Below are 27,857 nucleotides of genomic sequence, written 5' to 3' on the forward strand. Positions count from 1 at the left end.
CTCTCCTTGCATCTTTTCCTAATCACTCTTCCAACCCAAATCAAGGAGTTACCTCTGCCCCCAAGGACTTTGAATACAAGGCTATGGGCCAATATCAGCCACGTTCACTAGTTCATTCCTCACTTACCTCCAACTGCTTTGCCCTTTCTGGGTGGCCCTCTGATGCCATATTTTGGAAAGAAGTTGAAGCCTGTTGAAATACGTTCTTCAAAGCAATTATTTCCTTTGTGAAGGAATGTCTTCCCTGGAGTTCAGTCTGCAATGATTCCTTATTTTTCTGAGCTTTCTGAAGAAGCCTAAAACAGAACATCAAAATATAACCGATTTTCTGTCCTGCTCTTTTGTGAAACAGTTTAATTTCAACAATTAACAAAATATCTGAATAGTTCACAAAAAATGATTTTCCCCCAAGAAGAAAATATTATATATATATAACATATATATATAAATCTCATTAACCACTGAGGCACATTCTAGTCCTTTTTATATTTTATTTTGAGACAGGGTCTCACTAAGTTGCTGAGGGCCTCACTAAGTTGCCGAGGCTGGCTTTGACCTTGTGATCCTCCTGCCTCAGCCTCCCACTGGGACTACAGGTGTGCACCACTGTACCTGGCTCCATTTTTTCAATGATTTCAATACCACATAATCAAACACACCAAATCCTAGCACTCAATCAAAAACCTCTCCAAAACTTCCATCCCCAAATATCTTCTCTTTGAGCTTTCTGTTCTAGTTGCCACCTCTACCTTCTATTTTTCTGCATATACTCTTTGATCTCAAATAAAAATGATTTTTGAGTGTGACTGGAGTCATGGGCAGGCTCTTGGGGACCAACAATCCTACAGGACCTATTCTCTTCCACTGACTCCATTTGCTGTGGATGCTTCAAATATTGAAAGAGGCAACTGGGTGGAAAAAACCTTTCCTTAGAATTATTTGATAAGAATCTGTGATACTATGATGTAATAAATAAATGTTTGGTCTTTGCCCAGGTTCCTGAGACAAAGCTCATAATACCCTTATAGATAGAAGCACAAGCAGAACCTATTGTTCTAATGTTGAGTCAGTGACTCTGGTTCTTGACAGAGCTCTTAAGACTTTTGTCATTTCCTGAGTGACAAGAGCATCTTTTATGCTAATGAGGCAACTCTTGGTGGGTTCTCGAGGCGCCTCAGGATGGGAACTGCTTGCAAGGAGAGAGAACCATATGATTAAAGGGTACTAACATTCAGGACCACCCTCACCACCTCCATATCATCATTCCTAACCTCCAGAGTGGACGGGGACTGAAGCTGAGGTGATCACCAAAGGCCAATGATGTAATCTCTCATGATTACATAATGAACACCCACAAGAATAGGATTTGGGGAGCTTCCAGATTGCTGAACAGCAGAGATACCTGGAAGGTAGGGTGTGGTGTCTAAACACTCGGCCTAAGCAATTTCCATCTGGCTGTTCATCTATATCCCTTTTTTTGTCTTTTAATAACAAGCCAGCAAACCTGAATGTCTTCCTGAGTTCTGTGAGCTGTTTTGGCAAGTTAATTGGACCTGGGGAAGGTGTCAAAGGAATTCTTGATAGCCAGCCAGTCAGAAGCACAGTGTCACTGGGCACGGTGGTGCACACACACCTGTAATCCCAGCAGCCCAGGAGGCTGAGGCAGAAGGATTGCAAATTCAAAGCCAGACTCAACAACTTAACAAAGCCCTAAGCAACCTAGCAAGATCTTGTCTCAAAAAAAAAAAAGAAAAAAACAAAAACCAAAAACGGTTGGGTATGTGGCTCAGTGGTTAAGTGCCCCTGGGTTCAATCCCTGGTACCAAAACGAGGTTATTCTACTCAGAAATTTCAAGATGGCAAATGAGTGCTTGCTTTAATGATAGCTACTTTATCTTTTCCTTTCCTTTTTGTAGTATAGGATAACGCCAATTATCCTATACAACACAATCCCATAGTATCACTTGTCATTATCCTATACTATTTTTATATTTTATCAATTGGATACTTTTGAAAATTTGGAGCCAGAATTGCCAAGCACATTCTTTCTTCAGTCTTACCTGTCGCACCGTTCCCGCATGGACTGGATCTCTTGAAGAGCAGGGACAGCCTCTACAGCCCCTCGGCCTTCAGGAACATTCCGGATACTCTTTATGCGCTGAAGGAGCAGGGTCAGCAAGAGCTGCTGCATCTCCACACTCTCTTCGTATTGGTAGAAGGCGTCCAGCAGCTCTGAGAGCTCCTCCGTGGTGGCGGCCTCCTTTGTTTTGGAAATTTCTGGGAGTTCCTCTTGAAGATTGTCTAAAATGATTGTTTCTCGTTCCATCTAATTCAATAAACAACAACAACAATGAAAGAGAACTAAAATAAGTCAAGTACACTCTTACCACATTAGGACTTGAAATATTCTTGTGCAGCCATAATTTTTTAGTACTCTCTCTTCAAAGGGTATCTATAGGCCATCTCCTAATTCAAAAGAAATATTTGTTCTCCTACAGTTGGGAATATTGGTCCTCTATCAACAGAATCATATAGCTCCCAGCTATAGGATGATGAGAACAAAAGGTTGTGGTGGCTCACACCTGTATCCCCAGAAATTCAGGAGGCTGAGGCAGGAGGATCACAAGTTCAAGGCCAGCCTCAGCAATTTATCGAGACCCTGTCTCAAAATAAACTGAAAAAGGGCTGGGAATACATCTCAGTAGTAAAATGCCCCAGGCCAAATTCCCATTACCATGAAAATAAATAAGTAAGTAAGTAAATACATAAATAAAATGAAGTGTTACTGTTGTGGGAAAAAGAAATGTTGATGAATATTTAAAATAATTGATTTCCTATTCAGTTTTCTGTTGGATAAAGTGGTATTTCTCTTGAGATGCACAGGGGTTGTTAGAATGAGGCCCACAAGCAGCTCCCACTATAAGAAGCTAGGCACCTATTAGACATGGAAATTTTCCTGCAGGTCCCTTTTCTTTCACTTCTCACCTCCAAAAACTTCTTTCACTTCTAACTCCAAAAATAAGTCCAGTGGATTCTCATTACCCTCATGGTGCCCACCACAGAGAAACCATCTTGAAGTACCAAACCAACCATGTATTCATCAACCACTAGTATGTGCAGAACCCAAAATCATATCTTATTTTTAAAAATATGTTTAGTTAAAATTTATTTATTTACATGTGGTGCTGAGCATTGAACTCAGTGCCTCACACATGCCAGGCAAGTGCTCTACCACTGAGCCACAGACCAGCCCCCATATCTAATTTTAAATGCAGCTGGAAATCAAAAGCTCCATCAGACTTCAACAAAGACTTAGAAAAAAGTCTCAAAGTCTCTTGAATCCGATGGATCTTAAGTCCCTCCTCAACTCCAATGGTCTTCTCCTCCTTTAGACCCTCATTTATCTCATTCTGTGTTCATGTTACATCAATCCTATGTTCACACAGAGCCACACATCCATGCTGGCCATCTCGACACTGCAGAACATCACACCGGTCAACTCCACTTATGACATCATGAGTAACCGAAATGGTTAGCAAGGTCCTGGATGTCCAGTAAGATGTGCCACAAGGTGAGTAATAAAGCCTATGCAAACTCAAAAGCCCCAGCATCAATTAAGACTCCAGGGCCCAGTGGTCTGAGGTGCAGCAGGGCTTCTCTTCTTTCAGGTTGTTCAATCCTTGACCTCCACCACCGAGAAAGAGACGCAGCACCACATGGGCCTTTTTGGATTTTAGAGGTTGCATATATTGTAGCTGGGATTCTTACACAGCTCTGCTTATCATATCCATTATCAACAATGCTGTAAGGCTGAGGCACACATGGAGAAAATGAGGCACTGCAGCAGGAGTGGGCTATGGTATATGCTGCTCTGCCACTTGGGACATAGGATCCAGTTGGGTCCAGTGGTTATAATACCTGGAGAAGGTATAGACTGGACCCTCTCCAAGAGCCTGAGTTATGAAATTTGTGCTTCCCATCATCTCCAAACCAAATCTTGGTTCTCAGGCTGACCACTACACTTGCATCAGGGAGTTCCACTAGAACTGGGTTCCACTAGATCATATTGCTTGAGAACCACCATGCAAATAAAGGCACTGCCATATTGACAGGGCTAACAGCACATCTAGGTTTCCGATATGCACAGGCATTGGAAGAACTCTACCTGCAACCAAAGACCTACTGGAGCATCTCTTCCATTGTTATCCTAACCACAAATGGGCAAACGCAGCTACAAAGACACAGTCAGAGCCAAACAACTAAGGGCTCAGACTTTTCCTGCTTCAGTTCTATTAGTCTCCTACTTCTGTCCTCCCAGTGTCACTTTCCAAAATGAATCACCTGCTGGCAGTCCCTAAACACAGGTCCTGCTATCTCTTGTACAGCTGGTAAGTGTCTGAAGAAGGGAACTCAAGGGGGACAACATTTTTTTTTAACAGGTCCTGGGGATTCAACCTAGCTCTTGTGTATGCCAGGCAAATGATCTACCACGGAGTCTCACCCCCAGCCACTTAATAATTTTTTTATTAAAATGATAATTTTGCTCAAAAGCCCATGAATTCTTTATCTTATGAATGGATCAACTGTACTCCATCTACCAAGTAGAATACCACTCAGGAATAAAAAAAAAAATGAACTGCTGAGACAAGCAATTGCAAGAATGAACCCAAGCACGTGATACTTAGTGAAAAGAAGTCAAAGGCCACGCACTGTATGAATGCACTTATATGACGTTCTGCAAATGAAAAAGCTACAGGACAAGAAATAGATTAATGGTAGCCGGGGACTAGAGGTGAGGGAAGGCAAAGAGCATAAAGTGACACAGGGAATTTTCAGGGTGACAGAAATGTCCTACATCTTGATTTTAAGGTGATTAAGTGACTCTATATACTTGTTAAAACTCAACAAACTTTGTTAAATTTTACTGACTTGGGGGTAAGGACGACTCTCAAATCATAACAAGTTGCCATAACAAGTATACATACATTTGTCTACTTACAAGAGGCTTTGATGATCTTCCTTGGACACGGAATCCTAACAAAATTGGTTATAAAACTTCTAGGTTCAGCTAGGCATGGTAGCACATGCCTTAATCCTAGAAACTCAGAAGGCTGAGGCAGGAGGATTCCAAGCTCAAGGCCAGTCTCAGCAACTTAATGAGACCCTGTCTCAGACAAAAAAACTGAAAAAGGCTAGGATGTATCTCATGGTAAAGCACCCCTGGGTTCAATTCCCAATACCAAAACCAACTCTTAGGTTCATGGTAAATTATGAAGAAATCAAAGGGGAGAAGGCATGTAGATAGGAAAAAGAATTCTGTAGGTTATCAGAGGTGGAAGCTATCACCTTTGAGGTCAATGTCACCCTATCATTTGACAAATTGAAGAGTATACTTAGCCCAGAATGGAGAAATCTCAACTTAGTCCTTGTCACATAAAAAAGAAAATATGCATCTGAGCTGTAATTAAGAGCCTGATTATGGATTTTTAAGTCAAGGCCCATCTGAAAACACTATACTTTTCATTGTTAACATGGCAACCCAGTTTAGAGGTCAGAATAAATGTAGGACTACCCACTGGAGTCTGTGACCTCTACTACATGCCCAGAGCCTAAGTCACATTAACCTATTAAGGTTACATAACACTATTAAGGGCATGTATTATCCTAAGGTGCCTGCTCTGTGGAGACTGTACACACCCCAGAAGTCAAAACTCAAAATTTTCCTTTTTATAATAAAATACCCAGAACCGCAGAAATAGAAACCAACAAAGAAATTACTTTGACCCAGGGGAAGAAGTCAGCCTTAGCACTCCATTTGTCTTTGAAGACAAGACTTCATTCTAGAATATTATCATTATCAAAGTATAAAATATATGATTATTCTGGATAACCAGAAGTTAATAACCATAATGAGCTCATTCTGTTTAAGAAAATAGGGAGGTAAGATATAAGAGGGGAAAAGGTAAGTAAAAAATTAATTTTTTAACTTGTACACTTATAAACTGGGCATTTACATTTTCAAGAATTATACATGAACCATTTATTCCTTAAAGATACTAAATTATTGTATTACTGTAGACATTTTAAAAACAGAATTCACTTTGTCATGTTTATAAAGGCATCAACCACACTAACAAAATCTTACGTGTATAGGTCTTTAGATGATGTCATTTTACTGAATGGGTAAGGGCTACAGTATAATCATATATCAGGTTGGGGTATAGCTCAGGGGTAAGGTGCTTGCCTAGCATGCATGAGTCCTGGGCTTGAGCCAGGAAAAAATTGATTTGATGTATGCAAATATCATTTAATTTGGTGATTTAGTGATTGAGCACAGATTTTATGTTTGAAAAAAATTTATACATACATTTAAAAAAACCTCTTCAGGAGTCTCTTGAGGATGAAAGAGATGACACACGATGACATAAAACCTAATATGTGGAATTATGACTGGCACATATTAAGTGCTCTACTTAGTAGTTATTATTATTGTGCTATTCTTTGATAAATATATTTTGCTATCAGACTTTGTCAAATGTTTGTAAGAATAATTGCATGAATGAGGTCTGAATTCATAAGATATTATTGCAAATGGGTATAAAGCAACATGTGAGAAAATAAAAAGAACAAAAGGTTTGAATTAGCCAGAATCTGGATTTGAATAAGAGCTGTCCTTCCACGAATATTTACTAAGTGCCCACTAAATGCAAAGCTGTGGACAGGGTTGTAAGGTTGGAATGGTGAGCAAGACAGCCTCAGTCTCATCCCATAGGGGCTCACTGCTCAATCTCCAGCTGGGGCTGCTTGGCTGTTGCCTAATATCTCAGGTTTCAGTTTCCCCACCTACATAATGGTGACAATATTTACCTCCATAGACCAAGATTCAGTGAGATCATGTGTGCACTGCCTTCTCAGCCCAGTGCAGGAACTCAATAAATGGTACTATCGTGGACACGTGAGAACCAGTGCCAGCAGCCCCACCGACAGGATAATTTACAAAATTTCTTAGAGCTTGAACATTGAAGAGATTACTCACTGATCAAACCCTGCCAGAATGACTGAAATGATATTCATTTTCAAAAACATCAAGTTCTAAGCAGGTTACTATGATAGTGTTAAACATTTTGATCCCAAAGCATGTGATCTTCCTGCAATTAAGTATTGACTCATATTTCTATCTTAAAGTCAGCAAAAAGTTTGAAATGAATAAGAGAAGGGTTTTTTTCATGAGTGTTCTGAATTGTATGTCATTGATACCTGGCCCTTTGGAAAGATTAGAAAATATGCTAAGATCCTTTCATACGATTTTTAATTTTCTTTCTTAATACATGTGAATCCTAAGTCTGAAACTATGAATAAATTAACATCTGTGATTGGCATATATTATGGGGGTCTTCTTTGAGACTGTTTTCAGAAAGAACATCACACCTCATGTTTTTAGGTCTGCACTTAACAATTGTAGCTAATTTCCATAGCTAACAATGGTAGTTAATTTCAAAATTAGTTGGTTTTATGCATGTTGCCTAATTCTAACCTTTAGTAGAATGAATGTAGAGCCAGTTATTTTTGAGAGATTAATTTATCTTTATAAAAAAGATTTTAAAACTCAAGCTCAACAATTTATAAGAATTATCTTATACCCCCCACCAAAAAAAAAAAAAAAACTAAGCCACTATTATAAAAGAGCCTAAGTAGTTCTTGGGGACTATTCTAATAGAGCCTGACCTCTAGAAACATTTATGTGCCATGTATACATGATGTACACAGATGGTACTGTGGGGGGCTTTTTTTACATACAAAGTGAAGGTAATAAAGGAAATAACATTTGCTTGGAAACTTTAGAATTTGAATGTTGAAAATGAAACACTCACTTCCTCACTAACGAATTTCCACTCCTGTTTCAGTTCTTCACTCCACATCTCCCAGACTTTGGCAGCCTGTAGCAAACTGAGCCACTTCTCCCACAGGACCGACAGGCCTCTGAGCACACACATGCCATCCTTTTCTGTGCACCTGCGCCTCAAGTGTCGAAGGACCTGTCGCAGCTTCGTGAGCTCTTTTCTGGTTGATTTGAGATTTGACACCAAGGCCTTAAGAAAGAAAATGAATAAACAACAGGGATATAATGTCTATTTTTTTTGCCCTGAAACATAGAAACTGTCTTAAATCTTCAACAGTCAGTGATTGTAACCATCCACAAGTATTACGTGACCATTTTTTAATCCTTTTGCAAGTCAATTTGGGCCAGATAAGAATTATCCATAACTATATTCTGCATGAATTTGGGACTATGAGGACAAATAATGACCCTTAAATCTAAGAATGCACTTTCAAAGGTAAATATCTGAGAATTACATCTTGTTATTTTAACTCGAGTCTCATATTTTACTAGGTAATTTATCTGTACAATGTTTCCTATGTTAACCATCAAAAAATATTTAGGGGTGCTTATCCCCACTTTTTCTCCTTTGCTTTTTTGGTAGATATTATCAATTTAGAATGTTCTCATCCAAATCCAAGCAGCAATTATACTGTACATTCTAACAAATGCAAATAAGCAAAAATTAAAATTGCTTAGTAACAGGGTCTAAGAAGTGACCAGAATTCAGAGCTTAGGACAGGTGCCTGACTGCTCAGTGGGCGACAGGCTCTACCACTGATCCAGCAGCATCCCCTGAGATAATGAGAAAGTGAAGGTTTCAGAGGACAGAATGCTACTAGGGGAGGACTACACTGTGAATCCAATTAATTAAATATCTTAAAAACAACCGTTTCATTTTTCTCCCTCCTGACTTCTGGTTTGAGGAACTTTCTCAATTCAGCCTGAAGATTTCCATGGGTTGTGAGAACCACATTTCCTGATGCCTCCACGTGCATGATCTTCTGAGTTTTGTGCACAGACTTACGGAGACTCGCAAACGCGGTTACCTTGCTCTGTTCCAAGCGCTCTAAAGCTTCCTTGTAAGACACTGGTAACGGGGACATGGACTGCCTGAGAACTGTCTCCATTTTTCTGAGGTGAGTACAAATGTACTCCTTGATACTTCTGTAGCGTTTGTAATTCTCAAGACACCTGATGAGGCACAGTTAGAAAAAAGAGTGATATTACATTTTATGGAACACGATAAACTTTGAACTTCCCAGGAAGAATTCTCCACATTCAGTTTTATATAAAGTTTTTTTTTCTATTCAATGCATTTCAACAGGTTTTCATTGACTATGCAACCCCAAAGGGGCCCAGGGATGGCTTTAAATGCAAACTTTAACAGGCATTTAAGGCTGCCCTTAAAATATCTAAACTGAAGAGCTTTGTGGATTTTTTTTGACTCATTAATTTCACTTCTGCAATTTACCTCAAGGAATAAATCCTAAATATAAGAAATTTATCCTAAACAAGATAAAATCTTTTGCATAATAATACCTTTTCTCTCACCAGAGTATTAATTAAAATAGCAAAAATTAGGTCTAGGAAAAGGTATGATTAAGAAAATTAAATAAGAAAACATTATATAAAATTTTATATAGCAATTGTAATTATTTTTGTAAAGTGTTATAATAGAGAAATGACCTAGTGTTATAGGGTAAAAAAATCAAAGTAGGAAATTTTTTATTTTCTATTCAACATAATATTGCAAAATGTTAAAAATACTATAAAAATTTTTATGCAAAATAAATCCCAAATTCCCCACTGAGAACAATAAAGATTCTCTACCAAATTTACTTCTAAAAAGAAAAAAACTCCTAAAACACACTAATAAACTGGCAAGGAATCAAGGATACAAAAATCTATAAAATGAAAATATATAGAAATAAGAAAATCTGTAGGGCCAGGTTTTTGCTTTGAGAATATTTGTGAAAAGCATATCAAAAAAATTGTGCACCATGATCAAGTAGGATTCATCCCTGGGATGCAAGGTTGGTTCAATATACAGAAATCAATAAATGCTATTCACCACATCAATAGACTTAAAGATAAGAACCATATGATCGTCTCGATAGATGCAGAAAAAGCATTCAACAAAGTACAGCATCCCTTTATGTTCAAAACACTAGAAAAACTAGGGATAACAGGAACTTACCTCAACATTGTAAAAGCTACATATGCTAAGCCTCAGGCTAGCATCATTCTAAATGGAGAAAAACTGAAGGCATTCCCTCTAAAATCTGGAACAAGACAGGGATGCCCTCTCTCACCACTTCTATTTAATTTAGTCCTTGAAATACTAGCCAGAGCAATTAGACAGACAAAAGAAATTAAAGGCATAAAAATAGGAAAAGAAGAACTAAAAATATCACTATTTGCGGAAGACATGATCCTATACCTAGAAGACCCAAAAGGGTCTACAAAGAAACTACTAGAACTAATAAATGAATCCAGCAAAGTGGCAGGATATAAAATCAACATGCATAAATCAAAGGCATTCCTGTATATCAGCAACAAAACTTCTGAAATGGAAATGAGGAAAACCACTCCATTCACAATATCCTCAAAAAAAAAAATAAAATAAAATACTTGGGAATCAACCTAACAAAAGAGGTGAAAGATTTATACAATGAAAACTACAGAACCCTAAAGAGAGAAATAGAAGAAGATCTTAGAAGATGGAAAAATGTACCCTGTTCATGGATAGGCAGAACCAACATCATCAAAATGGCGATATTACCCAAAGTTCTCTACAGGTTTAACGCAATGCCAATCAAAATCCCAACGGCATTTCTTGTAGAAATAGATAAAGCTATCATGAAATTCATATGGAAAAACAAAAGACCCAGAATAGCAAAAGCAATTCTAAGCAGGAAGTGTGAATCTGGAGGTATGGCGATACCAGATTTCAAACTGTACTACAGAGCAATAGTAACAAAAACAGCATGGTACTGGTACCAAAACAGGCAGGTGGACCAATGGTACAGAATAGAGGACACAGAGACCAATCCACAAAATTACAACTTTCTTATATTTGATAAAGGGGCTAAAAGCATGCAATGGAGAAAGGATAGCATCTTCAACAAATGGTGCTGGGAAAACTGGAAATCCATATGCAACAAAATGAAGCTGAACCCCTTTCTCTCGCCATGCACAAAAGTTAATTCAAAATGGATCAAAGAGCTTGATATCAAATCAGAGACTCTGCGCCTGATAGAAGAAAAAGTTGGCTCCGATCTACATATTGTGGGGTCAGGCTCCAAATTCCTTAATAGGACACCCATAGCCCAAGAGTTAAATACAAGAATAAACAAATGGGACTTACTTAAACTAAAAAGTTTTTTCTCAGCAAGAGAAACAATAAGAGAGGTAAACAGGGAGCCTACATCATGGGAACAAATTTTTACTCCTCACACTTCAGATAGAGCCCTAATATCCAGAGTATACAAAGAACTCAAAAAATTAAACAATAAGAAAACAAATAACCCAATCAATAAATGGGCCAAGGACCTGAACAGACACTTCTCAGATGAGGACATACAATCAATCAACAAGTACATGAAAAAATGCTCACCATCTCTAGCAGTCAGAGAAATGCAAATCAAAACCACCCTAAGATACCATCTCACTCCAGTAAGATTGGCAGCCATTATGAAGTCAAACAACAACAAGTGCTGGCGAGGATGTGGGGAAAAGGGTACACTTGTACATTGCTGGTGGGACTGCAAATTGGTGCGGCCAATATGGAAAGCAGTATGGAGATTCCTGGGAAAGCTGGGAATGCAACCACCATTTGACCCAGCTATCGCCCTTCTCGGTCTATTCCCTGAGGACCTTAAAAAGTATACTATAGGGATACTGCCACATCAATGATCATAGCAGCACAATTCACAATAGCTAGACTGTGGAATCAACCTAGATGCCCTTCAATAGATGAATGGATAAAAAAAATGTGGCATTTACACACAATGGAGTATTACACAGCACTAAAAAACGACAAAATCATGGAATTTGCAGGGAAATGGATGGCATTAGAGCAGATTATGCTAAGTGAAGCTAGCCAATCCTTAAAAAACAAATGCCAAATGTCTTCTTTGATATAAAGAGAGCAACTAAGAACAGAACAGGAAGGAAGAGCACGAGGAAAAGATTAACATTAAACAGAGACGAGTGGGGGGAAAGAAAGGGAGAGAGAAGGGAAACTGTATGGAAATGGAAGGAGACCCTCATTGTTACACAAAATTACATATAAGAGTTTGTGAGGGGAAAAGGGAAAAAAAAAACAAGGGAGAGAATTGAATAACAGCAGATGGGGTAGAGAGGGAAGATGGGAGGGAAGGGGAGGGAGGATAGTAGAGGATAGGAAAGGTAGCAGAATACAACAGTCACTAATATGGCATTATGTAAAAATGTGGATGTGTAACCGATGTGATTCTGCAACTTGTATTTGGGGTAAAAATGGGAGTTCATAACCCACTTGAATCAAATGTATGAAAGATGATATGTCATGAGCTTTGTAATGTTTTGAACAACCAATAAAAAAAAGAGAATATTTGTGAGATTTTAATTTTCTTTGCCTGCTACTCAAATGTGGTTCTGGATAGATTGGATGGGTATTTAATAGGAACATAGAATAAATTCCTACAAATCAGTAAGAAAAAGACAATACAACAAAATATGAGTAAAGACTTGAATAGACATTCTACAGAAAAGGAAATATAAACAATTAATAAACATTCAACAAAAGAGCTCAAACTCATTAACAGTACTAGAAATGCAAATTTAAACTGTAATCAGGTAACACTTCTTACTCATTTGTGTTGGTAAGGATATGGGACACCTGTAATACCTATATGCTGCTGGTTTAAATGGAAATTAGGGAAACTATTTGGCATTAAAAATTTAAGATGTGACCCAGGCAATCCCACTCCTAGAGATATACACAGAAAACTCTTGCATTTTAAAATGTTTCTACTAGCAGTGTTTGAGAATACAAAACACCAGGAACGATCCAGATGTCCATCAATAGCTAAGTGCATGAATTTTTCTACAGAAAAGAACACTGAATAAATCTCAGGGTCATATGATGAATTTGAAAAAAATGAAGTGACAGAAGAATAGACACACTGGGTGTTGGTTTGACGATCATGAAAAAAACACATCAACACAGCAAAAATACAACAAAAAGCAAGGAAGTGACAAACATTGTATTTAAGATAAGAGATATTTATGAGAGAAGAAAGGAGCATAGGAGAAAATTAAAAGTAGGAGCTGGGGCTGTGGTTCGTTGAGAGAGTGCTTGCCTGGCATGTGTGAGGCATTGGGTTCGATTCTCAGCACTGTATATAAATAAATAAAGTAAATGTCCATTGACAACAAAAAGAAAAAGAATATTCAAATTAATGTCAATCTTTGAAACTTTGAGCATGAAGATATTTGTTTTATCATCATTCTTTATATACATCATATACATGCTTGTATCAATATTCTCTACGTACCCAAAGAAATTTTAATATAATAACATATTTACTAGGGTTTTCTTTAGTGAACTTTTAAAAAACTTTTACAATTGCCCATATTAGCTCTAATGCATATACGTTAATTATTAAAAAAAAAAAAAAGCCTTAATTTACGTTCCTAAAGTATTACCTTCAGGAAGAAGACTTACCTTTCTACCATAGCTGCCTTTACTGTGGCCGCCTCCTTCATGGCTGAGTTCTTAGAAATTAATTCCTGTAAGGTACACTGGAATTCCTGCTTGGCCTCGGGTGCTGATATAGTTCCCAGGTTCTCGATGAGGTCCTGGATGTCTGCAATTGTGGATTCCAATTCCTTTTGCTTCCAGCGAAACCTCTCTAGTGATTCTTGTGGATTATGAAGGTTTACTCTCGGGGATGCAATGATGGCTTCCAGGGAAGTGATGATCTCCATCGCCCTGGCGACTGCTTCGTTATAGAGGGTTATATTTTCATAAGCATTGTTCAAGGCATCCTGGAGAATAGGAGATTAAAAGCTGTGACAACACTGTCAAATGTTTTGTCATTATTGAATGTTTGTGTGCGTTCCTAACCTGTCTCTGCGTCTTATCAGAGCTGACTTCTTATACTTACGATTTAACAATATCACACTAGTATTAAAAAGGAATAACTTTTTGTTTGTATGAAGAAAAAATGGTTTCCAGATTTTCTAAGAAATCATCTAAATTCAGAATAATGTCTGATGAATCATGCCCACTACTATATGTTCCTGCTCTGGAATTCTTGTACCAGACTACAAATTAAATAAAACAGTAAAATATGTTTAATATGTATAACTTTAATCAGTATCTGTAAACAAATGAAAACAAAACAACAAACTCCAGATTACTTGTGTCTTGAAATCAATAGCTATGCTACTACCTTTAGTCTGAGCACATCACGGAATGTCTCTAGACTTCAGTCTTCTAATTAAAATAAGAAATAGCAGGGTATGGGCTGGGCATGGTGACGCATGCCTGTAATCCCAGCAGCTCAGAAGGCTAAGGCAGGAAGATCACAATGATAGAGCCCCCCAGGGTTTGATCTCCAGGATCACACACACATAAAAAAGTTAATACGTAACTGCATGACGAATGTGATTCTGCAACCTGTACACTCAGAAAAATGAGAAATTATACCCCATCTGATTCAAATGTATGATATGTCAAGATCATTGTACTGTCATGTGTAACTAAATAAAACAAATAAAAAATGGCAATTAAAAAAAGTACATGATTTAATTCTCAGTACTAGAGTCTTGTGTATGCTAGCTCTACTGCTGAGCTATATATCCCTAGCTCCAAAATAAATCACTTACCCTCCAGTTCTAATCATATTATTTTGGGTATTTATGTCAATTGTTTCCTGAAATCATTAAAACTAAGAGAGGTTCTCAGATTCCTCAACATCTGCTATGAACCTATTTAAACAACACATTAGGGTTCATCATTTGACTTTACATTTCTGTAGCACTTACATCTAACAAAATATTTCAAATACACTACCTAATAATAACTCTTCAAAATAAAGAAGTTAATTTCCCCATCTTATAAGTTGAATGTGACAGACTTGATAACAACATGTAAGGTATCATGTAGAGTACAATGTGAAAGATGTCTAAGACACCTGCCCTCTTATCAAAAGGAAAGGGGGAAGTGTGCTGGGGTCACTTTCCCACAGAGGTCAGCAAACATCAAGACTACTCCACTCTGCAGTTGGAGCATGAAAACAGCCATCATTAGCCCATAAACAAATGGGTGTGGTTGTGTTCCAATAAAACTTTAATTACAAATCAAGGACTATGGACAGGATTTGGCCCATGGTTCTTCCTTAACTTGATGACTCCTCATCTAGAATCAGATCTCAATTTTAATTCTGGTTCTGTTTTTGTCACAAGATCCTGAGAAAAATCTGAACTTCAATTTCCTTATTGTAATATCATCATCATCATCATCATCATCATCATCAACAACAACCCTGGGAATTGAACCTAGGGCCTTGAACATGCTACACAAGAGCTCTACCACTGAGCCACATTCTTAGCCCTCAATTTTTCTTAAATAGGCTAATAATAGCACCTGCCTCACAGAATCGCTGAGAAGATTAAACATAGAATGATTAGCACTGTGCCTAGCATATTGTAAATTCTAAATAAATATCAGTTATTATTTGGTGTTCTTCCCTTACACCACACTTCTTCCATCATCTTTTACTATCTCTAGAGACCAAAAAAAAAAAAAAAATATACACACACACACACACACGAAAAAATTTGTTGTGACTTCCATAAGGGCTATGAAGGAAGCAGATGTAGAGATATCAGATTAGTGCTTTTCCAAACTATAAGGTATTGAATTTAGATGTAGATTGAGTCAGGATTATAAAGTTGCACTTTTGCAAAGAGCTAACTTCCTGCAAAGAATTCTCCTGTAGAACCTGTAACTTCTTTAGACGTACAGATATTAACCACAGTGAAACAAATAAAAAATAAAACACCATTAATTGAAAATACGTAATTAAAAAAAAACTTACCATGCGTAAATCAATGCTTCTGCTAAGCTGTGTCTGAAGCGCTTCAACATCTTGCAATTTTGTCTCCATATCACCAGTTTCAGGAGAGTTTTCTTCTCTTTGCTTCTCGGTAACAGTCACAGCTTTAATACTACACATTTCCTCCTGAACTAGTTCTAGAAATGCTTCAAAATTATCCTTCTCATTTTCAATATGTTCAATTCCCAAATTTATAAGCAAAGGCTGCTGTACGTGAGATTTAATCTGATTTAAAACATGTAAGGAATTTTCTAGTAGGTCCTGAAAATTCTTTTCATCAATTTCTTTTGGTTGGAATTCTAGTACTATGTTTTTGACGACCTTCTGTAACTTATCATTTTCTTCTACATTCAGTGTTAGTTGTACTATTTCTTTCTCTTTGAATGAGTCATCCAAGGCCTTGTTTTCACTTAATTTCTTTAGTACCTCATTATATAAGCACTTCGCTTTCTCAATCTTCTGATTCAAAATTATTGCATTGAGCAAATTGCTCTCTGGTGAGGTATCAGGAGCTTTCTGTACTAATTCAGCCCTTTTCTTAATTTGCAAATCCATATCCCTTACTTTACACAGTAATGCTTGATATTTGCCATGTTCTGCCACAAACGTATCCAACTGTCTGATTTTTTCTTCAAGTTTCTTTTCTTTTTCAAATACTTGGGTTTTCAATTGGTTAAGTTGTGAACAGTCCCAGTTTATCCCTGTGTAGTCAAACAGTTCTTTAAGTTCTAATAGTTGTAAGATCTCACATCGAACACCAGTAAGTCTGTCTTTAAGATTATTGAACTCTTTCACATCTTGATTTATGTCTTGGTTAAGTAGTAGTTCCTTATGCTGTATACGATCAACCTCCCTCTGAAGACCAGATGTTTCTTCATGGAGTTCTCTATAAGAATTTATCTTATGTTCTACTTCATTGCACTTACTCTGAATGAATCTTTGTGTTCTGCTGGCTCTGGTCTTCAGATGTTTCAAATGGTCATCAAGAAATAATCTTTCAAAGACATTTAGATCCTTACAGGTGTTTGCTAGTTCCTGAAGATGTGTTGAGATCACACTCCCAATTTCTCGCAGCTCCTCCTGGGATGCCTTCAAAGTGAAGTGGACATGTGCTAGCTCAGTTTCTGTGGAGGCTGCTTCCATCTTGGGAATGATCAGTGCTTCCTTTCTTTGAAGAGTGAGTTGAGCCTTCCCAATCCCTGCAAAGAATTGGCTTCTTTCTTCCAATTTAAATTCCAACTGCTGTGATCTCTGAGTTGATTTTAAAACTAGCATTTGATATTGACTCTGTAAGTCCTCCAGGAGGCTATTTAAATCATCCCCCTCATCTGCTGTAAGGTTTGGAATGATATCTTTGACCTCCTTCACCAATGACTCCATGACCTGCTGCTTATCCAGAATACCATCATGAGCCATCTTGCATTTTCTGATCTGTGAAAGAATGTCATCTGGGAAAAGGCAAATGTAGGGAGTGAGTGTACCCTGCAGATTCTTGACCCACTGGATAGTCTCCTTCATCTTGTTCTTTATGTCACATTTCTTAATCCGATTTTCCACCTCCAGGTTTAATGGATCCAATGTTTCCAATTGCTTCTTCAAATTATTTATTGCATCTTCTAAAATCTTCTTTTCTTTTTCTCCCCAGAACCTCTTCATCTGAAGTTCAGCTTGTGTCTTTAAAATAGAAAACCCATGCTTGATGGCCTGGAGCTCAGTGGCCGAGGCAATGATGCTGTGGCTCCCCTCCTGTTCTTCTAGAGAGTTCAGCCTTAACAGTAGACACTGCTGCTGCTCTTGCAGAGAAGTCTCCATGTCTTGAAACTTATTCACAAGGGAGGTGAATTCACCATATTCCATTACCTGCTGCGAATGCTTCTTTTGAACCATGTGTTCCATTTGCTCCCAACCATGCTCAAGCTGCTGAATCTGGTTTTCCATCAGCTTCTTATCCATGTCAGTCACATGAGGTGATAAGCTCTCCCATTCAGCTTTCAACTTGCTTAAAGAAACTTTCTCTTTTTCTATTGATCTCAGGAATTTCTTAATTTTGTTCAGATAGATTTCACTGTCCATTGGTCCCCTAGGGGGGAAAAATAAAAATAGTGTTTTTTCACATTTACTATTTATTATGCACTAATATATGGTTAGATAATCATTAAAAGAAAATAATTCTGCTTTGAATTCACAGAAAAGAAGATTAGGATATCTACAAAAGTATTATATCCTTAAAATAGAAATAAAAATCTTATTTACTGTGGCTTTCAATTAATGGATGACAATGCAGAAAATACACCTTTAAAATGGTATCATTAATGGGCTGGGGATATAGCTCAGTTGGTACAGTGCTTGCCTCGCATGCACAAAGTCCTGGGCACCAGATACAAAAAAGGTATCACTAAAACAAAGAATCAAAGGAAAAGAGTGAAGAGTGAAAAAAAACAATGTATATAAAAACAGTCTGCAAACTGTAAAGTGCTATTACAAAGGTCAGTCTAGGACTGAGAGAAATTACCATACTATCAAACACCTCTGTTACCATCTTTCTAAAATCATGTTATAGATATTGACTAAGAAGTCAGAATTATTAAGCAAATGTTTTCAGTATAAAGTGTTTTCCTCAAGAGATAGTACTAAAAGTAAACCCATTTAGATATACATATAAAATAAACCTTTTTAATAAAAAAAAATTCACCTATTAAGACTATATCTGGGGCTGGGGCTGGGGCTGGGGCTCAGCAGTAGTGCACTTGCCTGGCACGTGTGAGGCACTGAGTTCGATTCTTAGCACAACATATAAATAAAGGTCTATCAACAACTAAAAAATAAAACTAAAAAAAATTTTTTAAAAAAGACTATATCTGAAAAAAAGACTATCTGCCACCATTTGTCATCATTTTAATGGCAAAAGGAGTGCATATATTTTAAAAGAAACAATTAATACACATGTGTGTAAATATATACATATATGTGTGTGTATATATACATATATATTCAATATGTACTAAACTATCTAAACCAATTATGTGAATGCCAAAAAAACTACACATATTTTTCTCCTTCCCACAGTTTAGAATAAACTCTTATCCAAAAGAACATTGAATTTCATAGAACTGAAATATACTTTGCAGATATTTATACTGTGAACTGTTTAATAACTTAGTTTGTAAAACATATCCAGTAATGTACATTTATTTTTCCAGCACAAAACCAACAAAGTTTTCTTAAATGGTTTCTGCTATTTAAGAATATTTGAGGGTTGGGGATATGAGTCAGTGGTAGAGCACTTGCCTAGCATGTTTGAGACCCAGGGCTCAATTCCCAGCAAAGCAAAAAAAAAGCAAAAACAAACAACAAAACAAACCAGAATGAGTCCCTCCCAAATTCCTATTTTATCAATAACTTAGGGGTATTAAGAAGTGGGGCCTGGAGGGTAATTACATCATAAGGCCAAAACTCTTATAAAATATGAGTGGGTTTAGGAGTCTTTGAATCAGAAATCTCTAGAGAACTGCCTTGTCCTTTCTACTCTGTGAGGACACAGCTAGAAGGTACCATCGATGCACTGGTGAGAGCTTTCACCAGACATCACATTTACCAGCATCTTCATCTTTACTTCCCAACCTCAGAACTGTGAGAAAGAAATTTTTGTTGTTTATAAACCCCACAGTCTATGGTATGTTGTTATAGCAGCCCGAACAGACTAAGCCAGTTCCACGTAGAATTCATTTCCCTAGAATAGTTTTACAATCATAGATCCTTTCACAGAATAAACTCTGAAAACTCTGAGCCCATCCAAGGAAGTGAGGGCTGTGCTTGAATGAAAAGCACACGAGTCCTATATTCCCACACTTACACTTTTAGACTTTCCTTTTCTGTCAACAAGGCTTTCATCAAGGATTCAACTGCGGTGACATGTTCTTGAAAATGTTTAAGGAGATAATACTGGCTTTCTTTATTTTTCTTCAAAGCAGTAAGCGCCTGAAGCAGATTGTCCAAGTGCTGTGCTGAATATCTTTTATTGTGGAGGGCCAAGGCACTTGCTTCTGTTTTGTTGAAACATTCAGATTGTTCTAGTGGTTCAATGGCTGTTTTCCTTGCTTCTAATCGGTTATATAATTCCTAAAAACAAGCCGCACAAACCAGTAAATCATACATGCATTAATTCATTCATCCATTTTTCCTCTCCTTTCCTCCAGATAACACACCCTATTCTCAAGGTGATATTTCAAATATTTCATCTGCACATGGAGAAACTAAAGTCATGACATCTAAAAGAACTTTTTTCTCTACAATCAGGTTAAATCTAGACTGAAGTTCACCTGGGTTCAGCATTTAGTATCAATTACATGATTCCACCATCTTAAAAGTTTCTGTAGTTTCTAAAGGAAAATTTATTTTAATTATTTACATACAGCAATAGATGGCATTATTATTACATCTCATATTGTTATTAATTACTACTAATAGTAATTAATAACAATAATAATAATTATTATTAGTTAATAATATCATATCTCATTCTTAGACACATATTTCCTATTATGTAAACTTGGCTAAAATTGTAGGGATCCTTTATAGTTTCATTTTTTAAAATACGTGGTCACGTATTGGATTTTTAGATTGCATAGCTAGAAGTACATAAATATGTTAACGCAGCCTATAAACCCAGCCGCCAAAACAAAGCAGGACCCATGGACTGATGATGAGGAAAAATAAAAAGAATCTGTCAGAATAAAAAAACTACACATGACCACGAAAAGGAAGGATGACAAGTCAGAAAAATCCAAAATTTTGTTACTGAATAAGTTTTGGGGAACTTTCTGAAAGAGAAAGAAGACGAATGTTCATTAAACCCTTCTACTTGTTAAATGCAAAAACTTATACAACTTACTGATGAGTACATAATTATACAGTTACCAAATTGATCATCAGGCAGAGGTTAAATAAGACTTTTCACTCTGTTGCAAGCAGGTTTTTGGTAATTAAAATGCATTGTGCTACCCTGGATGAGTGATGCAATCATGTGGTCAGTGTTTCCGCAGTTCCATACCTCTATCTCTTCTAATTGTTCATTTCTCAGCAGAACATCCAATTCCAAGGGCTGATTTTGCAGCTCGTTGACTTTGTGCTCATCTTCGGCGTTGTTCATGCTTTCTTGAACATGGAGAGGAAATTGTTTTGACAAAACCATTTCCACGTCTGAATTCTGAAAACATAAAAAGATTAATTGCTGAGTAGTCTACCTTCCAAATGAATCATTTTTATTTATCTTGACAAAAAAATTTGTGATTTTTTTCTACTGACTCAGATTAAAGACTTTAAGTATAGTTGGGTATTATCAAAGGTGATTTTTTTTTTCCCATACCATAATGAATACCTACTTGGTACTCCAAAAAGTGAAACTTTGTTACAAGATAGTACAGGATCTTGTGTTGCTCCATTATATACTGAGGCATCATATATAGAGTCTTTTTTTTGGATACTGGGGATTGAACCCAAGGGTACTTAACCACTGAGCAACATCCCAGCCCTTTTTATTTTTTATTTTGAGAAAGGGTACTAAATTACTTAGGACCTTCCTTAGTTGCTGAGGCTGGCTTTGAACTCGTTATCCTCCTGCCTCAACCTCCCAAGCTGCTGGGATTACAGGCATGCACCACCACTCCTGGCTCAGGGGTATAATATATAGTCTTAAAGAAACAAAACAGGATGGAAAAGTCAAAATTTCCCAAATTTATACTTGGTATTCACTATGATACAGAGGATAGGTCAAAAAATAGCCACTCACTGTCAGCCATCTGTACTTTAAAATAAGTGGTTAAGTGAAGGAAACACCATGATTTCATGATATTAAGAATAAATGAGAGGCTGGGTTTGTGGCTCAGTGGTAAAGCACTTGCCTAGCATGTGTGAGGCACTGGGTTCGATACTCCGCACCACATAAAAATAAACAAATAAAATAAAGGTATTGTGTCCATCTACAACTAAAAAAAAATAAAAAAGAATAAATGATACCTTAAATCAGATAGTAGTAAGAATTATAACCTAGATAAGGTGGAACTGCTTATATATGGGCTATATATGGGGACACACATACATACACATAGAGATTTTTTTTTTTAACTTAAAAAAATTGCAGATCTTAACAGGTCACAGACATCTCAGGGTACCCACATTCATTTATCCATTCTTTCAACAAGCATTTGTTGAGGACTTATGTGTACTAGGTCCCAGGACAGTAATTTTTAAAGATTTCCATTATTTTGCTAAGATATTAACTTTTATTTCCAGGTAACTTAATAAAAGAAAAAACTCTTGATTTTGCAATATACTTTGTCAGCAGAAACTTTGAACAATTTTCTCTTGGAACAAAATGTTTCCAAAACCCCCAAAAGGTAAAAACTGTTGTCTTAAAATGACTCCCTGGACAGTAATATGAGATGTTAGCAATAAGAAATTAGATGCCGGGATTTAAGGCAACTTTTTATATTACCTTTGTACTTTCCCACAACCATTCTAAAATTAAAAACCTATTTAAATAAGCCAAATATTGCCTGGAACTTCACCTGTTCTAACTGGTAAGAGGGTTCAGCCAGTTAGGGTTTTGAAGTAACACTTGGCACAGTCACTTCTTCAAAAAGGTTACAAATGATTGAAATGATTTGGCAAATTTCCTCCAACTCAATGATTTAATTCACATGAACCTGGGTGAAAGTCTATATTATGGGCAGCATCACAGCAGGAAAGATCCAGAAGGACTTGGGGGGACAGGAGAAAGGGGCCACATCACAGGTTTCACCGGGTGGGTTTGATCTGGGCCACAGTCATCTCAGGTACGCACCTGCCTCCTTCCCACCTGATGGTTACTGTTTCTCAGAGCCCCCTATAAACTCACCAGGCACAAGAGCCTGAGCTACAGGCCTAAGTACCAGGCAGTAGGAGAGCTTTATCAATTATTAGTCATCTAGTAAGAATTCAGAGCTCTTATCTCTTACCTGATAAACCAGTGCCTGAGGACTGCCGTTACACAGGAAAACACTAGTGACATTTGTAATGACTGCCTTCAGTGGTCAGAAAAAGTGTATTTAAACACCTGGAATCACCCCAAAATACCATTCCTTTACCAAACCCAAGAGCCATTTTCTACCCTGGCAGAAAAGCCAACAGAATCCCTCAAACGAACATTTCAAATTTAAAAGGCAACATTCCTTTGCTCATGACAGGGAGATTGGAATGCAGATGCCAGGCCCTGATTGGCTCCTGGAAAGTTCTTTCAAGACCAGTCATCCTTTGCTCAGTAAGTACCCTCTGCTATATCTTATTTGAAACATTTTATCTTAGGTTATGTTTCAAGCATATACAAAAGAACAAAAATAACAGATTCTCATTACTGAATACACAAAACAATATAATTTTCCATATTAGGAAAATAACCGAAAGCCCAACCCCAACCTTTTTTCCTCTTTTCCTCCCCAGAACCAACCCTACTCTAAAGTCCACATACACATCATTACACTGTTATTACATGCATCAGAACTGGCATAGTAGTGTTTTGTGTTTTTAATTCTTACAGAAATCAGAATCATATACCTACGATTTTATACTTGTTAGTTTCACTCAAGAGTATATTTTGAGATTTTATCCATGTTAACTGGTATAAATCTAATAGTCATTTTAGCTTTGTATCTGTTCCAATGAATGAATGAATGAATGAATGAATGTGACTTATTTATCTCTTAGAATACTCTGGACAATAACATGTCCCTCTCCTCCTGTCACACCTCATACTGTAATACACACTGTATACTCCTGTATGGTTCTTGCATGTACATGTAAATTTCTTTAGGATATTAGCCTAGAACTCAAATTAATAGCCACAAAACATGATCCATTTGATTACTGATTTGCTCTCTAAACTGAATTACGGTTTCATTTCCATCAATGGAAACAGCCAAGAAAGCAAGTCAGTAACAGCGTCACCATCCTCTCTCCTTCATAGGAATGGTCCCATAGTGTGTCGGCCAGGATCTAAAGTCCACCACTTGGAACCTGCCAACAGGGGGACAGCATGTCACACCAGCTCTAAGGGACATGTTTCTTCCTTCTCTAAAGCCTTCCAACATGAAGTAGTGAAAAACAATCTTAGCATAAATCTTATTGCCATCAGAGACAAAAAAAAAAAAGGCAGATCAACAGTCTCAGAGGCTGCTGATTACTCTTCTTTAACCCTCTCAGTATAATGTCTAACATGTCAAAGTGACCCACAAAGCACTAGTGACTCAGCCAGCCATGCTCCTCCCTCTCAGACTTCATCTTCATCTAAGGCTCTCCACTGCCCTCTACCCTCTGGCCAAGGAGCCATCAATCAGCTTCTGAAACTCCTGCTTTCTCCCACTATTTCCTCTGTCAAGAAAGCTTCCCACGCCCAGCCCAGAGCTCTGCTGCCTCCAGCTGACCCTTTCAGTCCCTGTTCAGGAGTTGCTTCCTGAGAGTAGCTGTCTCTACCTCTACTGTCCGGATCAGATTGCTTTGTTAAAAGCTAACCCCAAACTGGGTTCTTCCTTAAGCTCCTGTAGTTAGACTCTCGTTAGTGTAATTCATTAAGTAACATATGTCTCCCCCACAAGAACAGAAGCTCTATGAGGACAGACAGTGTCTGTGTCTGAATCTTCTCTGCCTGTTCAATGTACTTTTACTGAATGGACACAGAGACAAACTCAAGCCAGAGAAAAATAGAACATTTTACTTAGTCGTCTATTTTTCAAATTCATAATATGTGAGTTATGAAGTGGAATAGCAAGAAAATGAGGACCTGTCAATCTAGCAGTTCTTGGCCAAACATCTGTTAGGATTGAGGGAAAAGCAAGAAAGTAGAGGTTTGAAAGAAATACTAGAGTCATCACAGCACACACGACTCAGGAAGATCAACTCACATAATAAAGAAAATCTATTTAAATTTGTTTAACCTCACATTTCAGAACTTATTTAGACACCCAGTTTCCACCTGTATAACACATTTTGTGAAACAGTGGGTGGAGTTCTGAGCATCAGAGTGGGCATGCAGCATGCCTGGGTTCTACCCCAGCTCTGCTGGACTTCAAGCCCATTCTCTAAAATACAAAGGTTAGGGAAGAAAATTTCTAAGGTCTCTTCAGCCCAAGATTTTAGGGCCTTGGAGCACATTCTCAAGCACACACTGTTTGTAGACAGCAAGAACATGTACAGAGTGCAGGTCGCTCATCCTGTAAAGGAATAAATCTTGGACTGTGAAAAATACTCCTAGAGTAAGAAGCAAGACTCAAATGCTGGCCAAAAAGACCAAAGTAGGATACTTTGAAGATGGAGTAGACACATGGCCCAGCTAGGTGATCCATTATGTATAGTTACTGAGTTACCAGAAGAAACATCAGAAGTAGACACCAATTACCCCAGGACTGAAAAGTCTCCCTGGGTGGAGTGGTTTTCCTTCTCCTGGTAGACTCCACACCTGGCTTCTGCTCACTCACGCACTGGAAGCCCTGGAAGCCTTGCTTACTCAGGTGATCACCTATCTTCTAGGATTTATCTACAGATGCTTTCTTATACACCAAATCATTAATGATCAGAAGCTTTTGAAAAGGAGAAAAACAATTCACAAATAATGAAAAGCAATGACACCAATGATAAGGAAATTAAAGAAGTAATTATAGACCAAATGTTCTGGGTGTCTTTTTTTTTTTTTTTAAGCAATTATGTCATGTGGGTTGTCATTTAGGAAGACTGCAGCATAAAAGCTCACTGAATACAGTGAATCTGTAATATTGCTTTATGATATTTTTGAAAATAAAAAATAGAAAGAATATAGGACATAGGAGTTTCAATGCATTTACTCTTGATCACTTCCCTTTATGGATATCTAAAAGCCCAGGAGATTAGATAGTCCTCACTTTTTAGCATTTCCTAACATGTTACTTTACTTAAGTTATGTAGGAAGAAGGAAAAGGGAAGGTAGTTCTGCCTATTCATTCTTTAAGACTCTTAGAAAACTGGCTGAGTGCTTCGGCATCTGCCTGTAATCCCAGGTACTTGGGAGGCTGAGTCAGGAGGATCACAAATTCCAGGCTAGCCTCAGCAACTTAGTGAGATTCAAAATAAAAAAAATAAAAAGGGCTGACGATATATTTCAATGGTAGAGTGTAAGTGTTCCTGGGTTCAATTCGTAGTATGTGGGGAAAAGAACTCTCATAAACGCACATCTACAAAAAATATATTATGCTATTGCAACATCATCACCCATCCTTCAGAATAAATTTGTGATTTCTTTTGATTCTAGACAGTTTTAATATTTCCAACATTAAAGAAAAAGTCAACAAACGTTTTAAATTTAATGTGTCTAGAGTAAATTTCATCTAACTGAAATCATTAGCACTAAATTCAAATGCACAGGGCAATTTTTAAGAGGAAAATCATATATTCTACAAAAATTAATATTTAATAAAGAAAATAAAAACATCCTAAAAATTCTTCTAGTGACTTATTTAAAATTATCTGATGAAACATCCTAGATTTCAAAGTCACATGAGGTGAGCATAGATGGGATATTTGCTTCGTGTAAGACTGAAAGCTACTCTACCCCATATCCCAACAGAATGAGAGCAAAACAGGTCTGCATAAGTGCTTTTAATCAATTCAGTGCTTATTTTCACTATTATAATAGCTTATTTTAATCAGATTTAAAATTAAATAAGTTGTTCTTTTCTGTGCTTTTTGTATTCATGATATCGGGGTGTCTGAGTCCTGACACTGAATAATATTACACATGTATTTTATTTGTCATATTAAACCTGTATTTTATTTGCTGTGCACAACCCCAGCCCCATATTTGATCTTGAAACTGCTCTTGACCTTTCATAATCTAACATTAGACAACTTTACACACTATAATATTACATAGTACAAAGCGCAGCCTGCACTTATTGTAGAAAAAGTAAGCCCAGATTCAGAAAAAGATTCATGCTACAGAACAGTAAACACTGCTAGGGAATCAAAACTAATTTTCTGTAATCAAGACTTATGAAACATATTTGAAGACTTAAATTCCTTCCTCTGTCCTGAAAAAAATCTTAATAAACTCTCAAACTACAAAAGCTCTTATCATCTGAGATTAAGTAAACATCTTAATAAATTAAGAAAACATCATTAGATTATGATCTTTATATAGTTTTTAATGTACTTTATTGAAATCTGGGGTTCATGGTCAAAATGTGCCTGAGAAGTTAGTTTAGAAGTTATTGGGCAACTAACCCCTGTTGGCAAAGTCTTGTGTTAGGTTTGTGTCCTATCTTACAACTTTATCCTATAGAAAGCACTTGGGTATTTTTCCTTTTTTACATAATCTATTCCTCTTTTTTAAAAAATATTTATTTTTTTAGTTGTAGTTGGACACAATACCTATATTTTATTTATTTGTTTCATGTGGTGCTAAGGATCGAACCCAGGGGCTGACACGTGCTAGGCGAGCGCTCTATCGCTGAGCCACAACCCCAGCCCCATTCACCTATTCCTCTTTAAATATCATTAAGGAAGTATCTTTCACATATACAACCTCAAGTGTCTCACCCACAGAGGCGTCACTCTGTTAGACTTACTTCCTTAGGATTATCTAATACAGTGGGATTTATAAAAAGACTTTTATCATGGCCAAAGAGAAGGTCCATTGGTAATTAACCTTGCTTAACATATTTCTAAAAAATCCTATCTGGTTCCTTTAATCATCCATGACTTTTTGTTCCAGGAAGACAATCAAAAGGCGTGTTCTCTTCCTTCCTGTTGATTACATGTTCCATAAAAAGCTGATGAAAGCTCATGCCTGACTGACCTAACCTCTG

At 37.2% G+C, this 27,857-nt stretch overlaps 1 protein-coding gene across 7 annotated transcripts in view; it reads right to left on the bottom strand.

Moving 5' to 3' along the window:
• Syne2 (spectrin repeat containing nuclear envelope protein 2) overlaps positions 1–27,857 on the bottom strand; it is a 336,172-nt gene that overhangs the window by 136,312 nt on the left and 172,003 nt on the right. For all 7 annotated transcript variants that reach the window (XM_046461329.2, XM_046461328.2, XM_046461327.2 and 4 more), the window contains exons 46-53: positions 21,041–21,196; positions 19,844–20,109; positions 15,973–18,070; positions 13,593–13,915; positions 8,929–9,073; positions 7,872–8,090; positions 2,061–2,326; positions 128–296 (exon numbers count right to left, since the gene is read on the bottom strand). In XM_046461329.2, coding sequence (XP_046317285.1) covers positions 128–296; positions 2,061–2,326; positions 7,872–8,090; positions 8,929–9,073; positions 13,593–13,915; positions 15,973–18,070; positions 19,844–20,109; positions 21,041–21,196 — 3,642 coding nt within the window. The remainder of the gene's footprint in view (positions 1–127; positions 297–2,060; positions 2,327–7,871; positions 8,091–8,928; positions 9,074–13,592; positions 13,916–15,972; positions 18,071–19,843; positions 20,110–21,040; positions 21,197–27,857) is intronic.

This window comes from Marmota monax, unplaced genomic scaffold, assembly GCF_021218885.2.
Source record: "Marmota monax isolate L192 unplaced genomic scaffold, Marmota_monax_Labrador192_F-V1.1 WCK01_AAM20220418_F8-fsc00001, whole genome shotgun sequence".
Classification (NCBI taxonomy): Eukaryota; Metazoa; Chordata; class Mammalia; order Rodentia; family Sciuridae; genus Marmota; species Marmota monax.